Source organism: Myotis daubentonii, chromosome 2, assembly GCF_963259705.1.
Source record: "Myotis daubentonii chromosome 2, mMyoDau2.1, whole genome shotgun sequence".
In the NCBI taxonomy this organism is placed as follows: Eukaryota; Metazoa; Chordata; class Mammalia; order Chiroptera; family Vespertilionidae; genus Myotis; species Myotis daubentonii.
Window position 1 is genome coordinate 9,588,884 of NC_081841.1, and position 9,923 is coordinate 9,598,806.

At 47.2% G+C, this 9,923-nt stretch overlaps 1 protein-coding gene across 4 annotated transcripts in view; it reads right to left on the bottom strand.

Moving 5' to 3' along the window:
* HMGXB4 (HMG-box containing 4) overlaps nucleotides 1-9,177 on the bottom strand; it is a 31,559-nt gene extending 22,382 nt beyond the window's left edge. The window contains exons 1-5 of one of the 4 annotated variants that reach the window (XM_059681683.1): nucleotides 9,053-9,126; nucleotides 4,090-4,187; nucleotides 3,313-3,461; nucleotides 2,989-3,067; nucleotides 917-1,872 (exon numbers count right to left, since the gene is read on the bottom strand). In XM_059681683.1, the coding sequence (XP_059537666.1) occupies nucleotides 917-1,872; nucleotides 2,989-3,067; nucleotides 3,313-3,461; nucleotides 4,090-4,120 (1,215 nt within the window). In that variant the 5' untranslated portion in view covers nucleotides 4,121-4,187; nucleotides 9,053-9,126. Of the gene's footprint in view, nucleotides 1-916; nucleotides 1,873-2,766; nucleotides 2,882-2,988; nucleotides 3,156-3,312; nucleotides 3,462-4,089; nucleotides 4,188-9,052 lie in introns of those variants that run through there. The other 3 variants (XM_059681682.1, XM_059681685.1, XM_059681684.1) reach the window with 3 other exon arrangements.
* Nucleotides 9,178-9,923: the final 746 nt, after the last annotated feature.

Consider the following 9,923-nt stretch of genomic DNA (forward strand, 5'->3'; position numbering starts at 1 on the left):
CTCTCTCTCTCTCTCTCTCTCTCTCTCAAATCAATCAAGAAGTTAATTCTGACTGGAGGGCCGGGATGTCTTAGAAGAGGTGGCATTTGATTAAGTCTTGAAGGGAATGCACAGGTTCAACATGTGAGAAGGGGAAGAGGGCTTAGAAGAAAATGAGCAGAGGAATGGTGGTAAGAAACAAGTTCAGTTCCCACACAGTCCATGGAAGCACATAGTTTTGAGTTTGGGTTGAGTGGCAGGAAATGGGGAATACAGAGAGAGATAAAGGAGGAGATGCAGGTCTGGGGATGTGAAGTACCCAAGGCATTCAGGTAGAAAGCTGTATCAGGCAGCTAGAAACGCAGGACTGGAGTTCAGTAGTTTTGCAATGCTACTTCCTAAACACCTCTCTGCCTCCATGCCTTCCCTTCCACTGACACCCTTTTCCTTCTTTAAGCTTTCTCTGACCGCCCTCCCTATGCTTGACACAGTGGGACAACAACTCCATTAAGAAAAACCATGAATAATTAAGATTGCTGTTTTGTATCAGACATACTCAGCCATTGGTAATATTTTATACTTTGTGTCATTCCAAGAGATTTACCTTGCTACATTCCCAGTGGTTCACCTCGGCTGCTTATTTCCACATCTACCTACTACTATCAAGGACAAACCTGCCCCTCTCTCTCTGTCTCTTTCTCTCTCTTTAAATCCTCACCTGAGGATATGTTTTTTAAAAATTGATTTTAGAGAGAGAGAGAGACAGAGAGAAACATCATTGTGAGAAAGAAACATGGATCAGTTAGTTGCCTCCCGTACACGCCCGAACCAGGTATCGAACCAGTGACCCTTCTATGCACAGGACGATGCTCCAACCAGATGAAGCCAGGACCCTGCTTCATCTCTTACCCCCACCACACCTTAAAAAATGTTTTACCTTTTCTCCTCTTTCTCTCTCTTTATCCTTTTCCTCCTTTTTCTTTTTTTTCTCACTATGCCCATCAGTGTGGAGGCCAGGAAGCGGCGGGGGAGGGGCGGCTGCTGCAGGGTAGGGGATGCTGGGAGGAGGGCCAGGAGTCATTGTGCTCTCTCCCACCACTGCACCAGAAAGGCCTGAACTTCTCTTGGACTTGGAATGGCGTCTCTCCTTATGCTTCTCCTTGTCCTTCTTCTTTTTGCTTTTCTTTGACTTCTTTTTCTTCTTGATTTCCCGGTAAGAGTCATCTATCACCAACTCACCAGCCTCGAGCTCCCCTCCAGAGGTTGAGTCTGATTCTACTAGGATAGGCTCAAGCCCTGGCAGATCCAGATTAGCACTGTGGGGTTCTGGGAACTGGGAGGCATCAGACCCACAGCCTTCAGGGCCAGAAGATGAATGTGGGTCTGAGGACGACTTGTGCTTCTTCCGGGCTGTTTTCAGAAAGCTCTGTAACTCGTGTCCTAGGAGTAAAGCACCCTGCTCATCCCGAGCTGATTTCTTAGAGGACTTTTTCGCAGCCCCTTGCTGAGAGGGGTACTGAAAAGACTCCTCCTCCACGGAGCTGCTTCCCTTCTCCTTTGGGGAGAGAATGAGCTTCATCTTTAAACCGTCAGGCTCACGGAGGGTCAGTGTCTCGGTATTCACCAAGAGCGGTTTCATTTTTTTGGATTTGTGGGAACCACCGTCCTCCAGGGACAGCTCCCCACTGCTTCCACTGACTTTCTTCCTGTGGTGGTCCTTTTTACTCTCCGAGTGGCTACAAGAGCTAGAGGACTTCTCCCCTGTCTTCTTGGAGGACTTGGAGCCTGTGGCCAGCGGGGAAGTGATAGCTTTCAGCAGGTCCATAGCTGTATCAGCAGCTTGCGGGCTGGACCTTTTCTTTTTCTTCTGTGACGATTCCAAAGACGAAATATCTAGAAATAACCAAGAGAAGTAGTGTCCATGTGACAAAGCAACTTCCAACAAGTTTCCCCTCTCCCCCCCTACCCCCCACCCCCCCAAACACCCAACTAACACGAGGAAGAAGCCAACAGGAGTGATTTAAGGGGAGGTCCTTCAATTGATTCCTAACATTCAGAGAGGATGCCCATGTGCTTCTTGGCCTGGTAGACCCTGCCTCAGACCCTGGAGACAGTTCTCGCCACTACAGTTGTTTTTCTTCACTGAGTCTTCACCAGCAACCACAGAGCATACACAGAATAGCCTATAGCTGTGGGATTATGAGGACAGGTGACCCTTGAACAACATGGTGTGAACTGCACGGGTCCACTTATATGCAGGTTTTTTCAATAAATACTGTAAATGTATTTTCTCTTGCTTATGATTTCCTTAATAACATTGTCTTCTCTCTTTCTTACTTTATTGTAAAAGTAAAGTATGTAATACATATAACATACAAAATACGTGTTGACTGTTTATGTTATTGGTAAGGCTTCCGGTCAAAAATAGGCCATTAGCAGTTAAGTTTTTGGGAAGTCAAAGTTATATGTGGATTGAACTGTGCGAGAGTCAGCGCCCCAAACCCCCGCGTTGTTCAAGGGTCAACGAGGTTACAATTCAGGTTTACTGCAGACAGAGTGTTGTTTGTTTCTGTGTCCAGGACAGACCCATTCTAGTAAAGAGTTAGTCTTGTCAGCTATGTGCATCACACAGCTAAGAAAAGGTGGTCTATGAGCAGATGTCCACTGGATTGAGAATTAACCCGTAGGTGCAGGCCAGAGGGCCCAGGATGACTTATGGTAAAAGGGATGCTAGATAACATTGGGCACAAGATAAGTGGGTGATTGGGGAGAGAAGGAACCTGGTACCTGGTGTATCACAAATGAAGACTGTTCTTCTATGCTGAATCCTCCAAAATACCAGCCCTCCACCTCTCTCCTCCTTCACACTGGTTTATCGGCACTCAGAACAAGAACCACTGTCCTGTTAAATAGGCCACTGAGTCAGCAACATCTGGATCCCTTTCCCCTACCCCGACTCCAAGAACCAGTGATGTGTTTGTCCCACCTGCTGCCCCTTCCCATCCTTACCTCCATAGTAGTAATCATCAGAGGAGTGCTTCCTCTTCTTCTTGTGCGTGTCCGTCCCCAAGAAGTAAAACTCACTATCCTGGAATTAAAGAGGAAGAATTGACCCATGAATAAGATGATGAGGCAAAAGTAGCTTGGAACCAATCTTGTTTTTCGATGATTTCTGACTTCGGGAAACAAAATAAAACAGAAAATAATGAAAATAGATACAAAAGATGTTTGTTTTTCTTTTTAAAAGCTTTTAACAGAAATTCTTTCTCCAACTATTAGGAAATACGATATGTGATAGTTAAAACTTTCCTAATTCAAATGTTTAGAATTTACCTTTAACTTCTTCTTGGAAGAATTCCTGACCTGAGCAGCGATTTCTTCCTCTTCCCTTAAAAAATCTTTGTATGAACGTTTCTTCTCTCGTTGGCTTCTGCCAGCTGCTAGTCCTATGTCCTCAAAGCTGTGATCACCATCGAAGCAATCTGAGAAGCACAGGTTCATTTGGGAAGAAAAGGAAATGAGAAAGTCAAGTAAGTAACAACCAAATGACATCTGTAATGCAACCGTCCCTCCATTTCCAAATTAAAATAATGTTTCAGTAAGTCCACGGGAACACGAAATCCAAGGAGACAAGAATATTTCTTGAAGACCTGGCTGCAAATACAAGAATCAAACCTGAAGAAGCAATACTTCTATGCTATGGAAAGGCCCAACGTGCATTCTCAGACATGGTTCTCAGTTGTGATCTGGCAGGTGGACACCGACTTGCAGAGGTAAGGCTGCAAAGAACAAGGATTCACGTGCTGTGCTGCTCTGCGGGAGTCCAGTGTGTGATTCCTACCCCAGACTCCTGCACATGGAGCTGGCAAGGACCACGAGTGCTGCAGGGGATCGCCCCAGTACACTACATTTCAGACTCCTGTGTTGGAACCCTGTGCTGGTGTTCGTTCCATGGGCCCAGGCTGGGGATGACGTGGAGGCTTAACAGTGCTCTGGATCATCACTTGGGAGTCCAGGCTGTGATGGCCAGTCCTGGTCTCTAGGTCCATGGGCTGCAAGGATTGCAGAGGACACACCCTTTGAAATGCTTCTCGGATTAAGGGGTCATACCTTCTTTCTTCACGGCGTCATCATAAGCCATGGCGGTCCTGCAGGGCCTTTGAGAAGTGTCACTGTGTCCAGGGTCCTTCCCGTCTCCAGGACCAGGCCTGAGAAACAAAGAAGGAAAACCTTCCTGTAATGCGACATCACTGTGGAGATGCAACCTTCCAGACGGAAATGCGTGGTGATCCAAGGGCAGACCGGAAGGGCAGCAAGGCATAAAGGAGTGTTTTGGCACCTCCTCATTCTGTTTGTCAATAGAGTGGGGTTGAAACTGTAGGAAGTGCACTTGCCTTAATTTGATTTGATTCATGAATTAAAGTTGTTGTTTGAGGAAGTATATAAAATACCTCCCACATAAAAATTACTTCAAAATTAACGAGAATTTCTGAAATGCCAACAGGACTGACAACACTGAGATAGAGTAAACACCGACATTAAGTCAGAGGGATAGGTTCAACATGGTTACGAAATGCAGATAAAGCAGGATGCGGAGGAAGACAGATTGCACCACATTCGAGACTACAAAGTCCTACCATTTGGATTGGCAACAGGCTAAAATCTACTGCACTGCCATTTAGACAGACATAACAATGACATTATAGGGATATTAAAGATCTTTGAAGCATATATATATATATATATATATATATATACATATATATATATATATTTTTTTTTTAATATATATATATTTTTATTGATTTTTTACAGAGAGGAAGGGAGAGGGATAGAGAGTTAGAAACATCGATGAGAGAGAAACATCGATCAGCTGCCTCCTGCTCACTCCCCACTGGGGATGTGCCTACAACCAAGGTACATGCCCTTGACCAGAATCGAACCCGGGACCCTGGAGTCTGCAGGCCGATGCTCTATCCACTGAGCCAAACCGGTTAGGGCTATATTTTTAAATATATATTTTTATTGATTTCAGAGAGGAAGGGAGAGGGAGAGATAGAAACGTCAATCATGAGAGAGAATCATTGATCGGCTGCCTCCTGCACACCCAGTGCTGGGGATTGAGCCCGCAACCTGGGCACATGCCCTTGACTGGAATCAAACCTGGGACCCTTCAGTCCACAGGCCGATGTTCTATTCACTGAGCCAAACCAGCCAGAGCCGAAGGATATGTTTTGCATACATTTTGTTAGGCTATATGAATTTGCTCAAATCACAGAAGTGTAAAAATAGGTACACTTCTTATATTAGTTGGCCCTATGACAGCTTTCAACACTATCAGCCTTTAACATTTTAAAGGCTAGGTGAAAATAAGAATGAATATTTGTCAACTGGTGACAAAATATTTACGATTATTAAGATTTTCACTACTTTGAAAAATTACTGTAATATACAAATTTTATTTCTTGAATTTGTTATTATTTTTTGGCATTCAAGTTACATGTCCATTTTGACTTTGAAGATAACAAGCTGTGAACTACACACTAAGATAAAGTTCTTCAAATAGTTTAAGGACAGGCAATGTCACAATTCCTGCAGGGAAAGTCTTTGCAGGAAATTTAGAAATTATATACTAAATACACTGAAAATGTTCTCATCCAGTTAGAGACATGCTTAAAAGTTGATCTGATTGGTCATTTGTTTAAGTTTTATTTTACCTGCATTACTACAGTGAAATTTAGAAATGCTGAAGGACACTTCAATGAGACACTGCCAATCCCTTTAAGTAGGTGTGGATAATACTGAAATATGTAACTTTTGTAAAAGAAAAGATGAATTTCATTAACAAGGGAAATGTTCAACTTAATAGCACAAGTCAGATAAAATACAATGCACAGATCTGCCTAATTTGAAAGTACAAAGAAAAAAGTATTACCCAGAACGATTTACAAGATTAAGAAACATAAAAAAGCATTTCTTTACTTTTCTAAGAAGTGGAATGAAGAGTGGACTTGGTCAAGGTAAGAGAAGCTAGAGTGAAGAAAAAACAACAAAATGAACTGAATTGTTTTAAAGATAAACTGAAAAACTGCTTACTCAAAGGCCTTTTCTAAGGAAATGAAGGGGATATAAAGTTAGGTCTCATGTACAAATATAAGGAGGAAAGGTACATAATGTAGCCAGTTTTTCATGTTTAGCACTAAACTTTCTCCAATAGAAATTACTGTCCTCTTTCCACCCACGTGACACTAAATCCAAAAGGGGTGGAGGGGGAGTATCTTAGGGAATTATATCCATTCATTTGAAAATAGCATATCATCTCATTGGCCCTGAAATACTGAGTTTATTAGAAAAATATATAGATCCCATTAGTTTTCATAGGCTGATAATGCCAAGAGATACCGCTACTTTAGACTTCAAGTTAAATGTTTCCCCTACCAAATGAATTTTGGCAAAGAATGTTTGAGAAATGGAGAATAAAAGTCTTAACTATTCTACGTCATCAATATGGCAACCATCTGTTGTCAACAACAAAATGCACTTCTATATGAAGCAGAGGCAGGTCCGGAGCCTTATAACCAGGTCTTCCCTTTGGTAATATCAAAACCAACATAAAAGAGTTGAGCAACTGTCAAAACAGAAGTCAGTACCTCTGAAGAGTCTAAGAAAACAAGGGCCTCTTACTGCACTATGAAAAGTGCTCTCCGTCTCATAACTGACTGCTTTGGAAAACAATCAGTGAATTTAAGAAGCTCTGAAAGGGAACATAAAATTAGAAGCTGATCCTCAAAGGCACAATATGTATTAGAATCAGGCCTGCTACTATTTAAATTTCCATAAAAAACAGTGAAGAGCATTTTATAAATATAGGATTAAATAACCCATAAAAAAAAAAAAGAGAGAGAATGAGGCCTGAAGGAAGTCCAATTCACTGATATTGGGGCAGCAGCCACAAGCTTAAAAAAACAATTAAACAGAGTAAATGAACTGTGCCACCCAGATGGGCAACTGATGGAGCCTAACTTTATAAGTACTTTAAAATCAGGATATTACTGCAGCCTAGGAGTTAGTTTTGGTTGCTAACTTAAGAAGATGAAACCAGATAAATAAGTCTCAAGCAACAGTGTGCAAGCAGGCAGAGTTAGGGCAACATATATATGTAAGATCAGATGACTCCCCATATCCCTTCTGGATCTTGGATATTATCCATGATAAGTTCAGAGTTCAGGGTTAGGCAGCAGATTGTGAGGATTAATGAAAATTGACATTAAAGTGTTGGCAAATGTAAAACAGGTGTTAACACCCATTCTACTGAATTCTACCGTTTTGGAGTTTATAGAATTAAATGTTGTCAACTTGAAGAGGCAGGCATAATTTCACATCTCTGTTCCACTCAGTGGGATCGGGAATGACAACATCAATGAAAGTTCATTCTTCAATGCTGTTTATGGGAGAAATAGACCATCATAAAGAACGTGTACCTACGAAACGTGCAAACTGTCAAATGGCTCTTTGGGGACTGTTCAGGGTGTAAGAAGGCGGCGGCAGCGCTTCTCTGCTCTCGCAGGTGAGTATTCGCGTCATGTTCAGGCACAGCTTTCCGGATTAGCCAAAGTAATTGGGTGAAATCCAAAACCTCCAGGAGTACTTGGTCATCTTGAAAGTCCCAATGATAAATACCGAAAAGGTGAAAAAGTGTCGGAAGGGGACGTTCCTGAGGAAGTCTGAGCGACCATTACCAAGCCTGTTCAGCCGAGAAAGTGAATGGATGCTGACGGAGGGAACAAAGCGAGCCCCTGAAACCAGGCAGCAAGCGCAGCCCCGAAACCCGGGTCCAGTCCTCCTCTTCAGAGCTCCCGGCGGGAACGTGGCAGGCCAGTCGGTGCGGGAGGAAGACGCGCCTCCAGCCGCCGCCTGTCTCCGCCGGTCTGCGGTCCTCACTTCTCGGGCGGGAGCAGGTGATGTCTTCTCACTTTTTGGTCCACATCGCCTCCAATCTCAGCACGGAGCGACTCCGGGCTCTGGCCCCTCCCTCCTCCAGGCACCTACCCTACCTACGCAGCACTCGCAGCCCCTGCCAGCTCTGCCAACTGCAGCGATGCCCCCGCGCGGGGTGGGGGCCGAACCCGCGCACCCCAGGGCGACGGAAACGGAACCGCGCGACCACCGCACGGGTCGGCGGGCCACACGCATTTCCCAGCCGCCGGCGACGCACACTTGGACGGGCCTCCTCCCATCAACAGGCTTTACTCTGGAGGCAGCTTTTTCATTTATTTATTTGTTCTGCTACGAGGAGACACAACCAGCCGCCACCTGAACCATCGGAAAGCAGGCAGGTCGACGCTGTTCCTCTTCGGCGTGATAGCGAAGCAAGTGCGCGAACCTACCAGGAGCAGCCGTGGGGGGACATGGGCCCCACGCAGAGGAGAGTCCACGCGGCGCCGGGCCACGTCCACACAGAGCCCCCCGGGGCCACCGCGTTGGCGGTGCCCACGGCAGACCCACGGGGCTCTCCCGGCAGCTTCGCGGCAACAGCTGGTTCAACAAAGCTCCACGGAGAGGAAAGGAAGGAGGCTCCCTGCATCCTCTCCGGCCCGCGAGGCCCCGGCCCTCCCATCGCCCCGGTTCCAGGGCCCGATCCACCTGACAGCCCCGGGGACCCCGCACCCCGGGTCCCCAGCCGCGCCGCGGCCCCGACCCGGGTTCCCGCGTCCCCGGCGGCCTCCCGGCGCCCCCGAGGGCGGAGACGGCCGGGCAGGGGGAGGGGCGGCCCCGGCCCGCAGGCCCCCGCGGCGGCCGCACGCCCCCTCCCGGCCCCGCAGCTTTCCCGCCTTCCCGGTTTGAACAGCTCCCGCCCGCCCTCCTCCTTCGGCCCGCTCCAGCCCCTGCCCGGGGGCGGACTGCGGCCGCTACTCCAGTCCCCGGCTCGGCCCCGGGGCTAGGCCGCGGCGGGTCTGGGGCGCCCCCGGAGCGGTGTCGCGGGCCCCGGGCGGCGGGTGGCGGCGGGGCGGGGCCGCTGCCGCCTCGGGGTGGGGGCTCGGCCCGGCCTCGTGGGGGTTCCGCTCGCCGCTACCTTCACTCGGCTCGCCTGGATCCCGCCTCCGCGCCGCCGCCCGCCGCCATCTTGGAGCCGGAGAGAAAAGCGCGAGCGGCCAGGGAGGCTCAGTCGAGCCCAGAGCGCAGGCTCCGACCCGAAGGGGAATCCCGCTGGTGGGGAGCGCCGAGCGCATCGAATGCGCCGCGCAGCAGGCTGAGCCCGGGGGCCGGTTTCTACGGAGAATTGGCGTTAGTCCTCCCCGCATCGCATTGATGTGGGTTTTGTCTCAGTTTACAGATGAGCTTAAGGGACTTGCCTAACCATACACAGGTAGTTGGAGTGGGCGGCAGGATACTTCTCCAAGCTTTCTGATTCTTAAGGCAGCGTTATGCCCCAAAGACTCTACTGTTTCCTTCAAGATGTTTTTATGCAGGAATTCCCCCCTCTGCAGAACCTAGATCCATGCACATTGAGAGTCGTGGTGCCTATTTGGCATTGAGCATCTGCATTTGGGTGTTTGGCATAGCTGGGGTGGGGCGGAAGAACTTATTTTTCTGACAGCACACTGTAGAGTAATTTGCATGGCGATCGTCTGCGTTTCTCCTCACAAGTTATTTGCATTTCAAAGTTAGAAACAGTCTTCAGGGAAATGAAGAAATGTCATACACAGGAGAGAGGTGGGTTTTTCTGTATTCCTCTGGAGAATTTGGGCCAATGGGTTCAATATGAAGATGAATTTATTTTGCTAGAGCAGTTTAATTGTATTTGGCCACTCTCTCAGGTAGTGAGCTCCTCATCACCAGGGGAATTCAAGCAGCAGTGTCCTAGTTACTGCAGAGCAGAGACATTAGAGATATAGTTTGGCTTTTACAGTTGTGAACTCCATGAATCTCTATGCAAAATTATG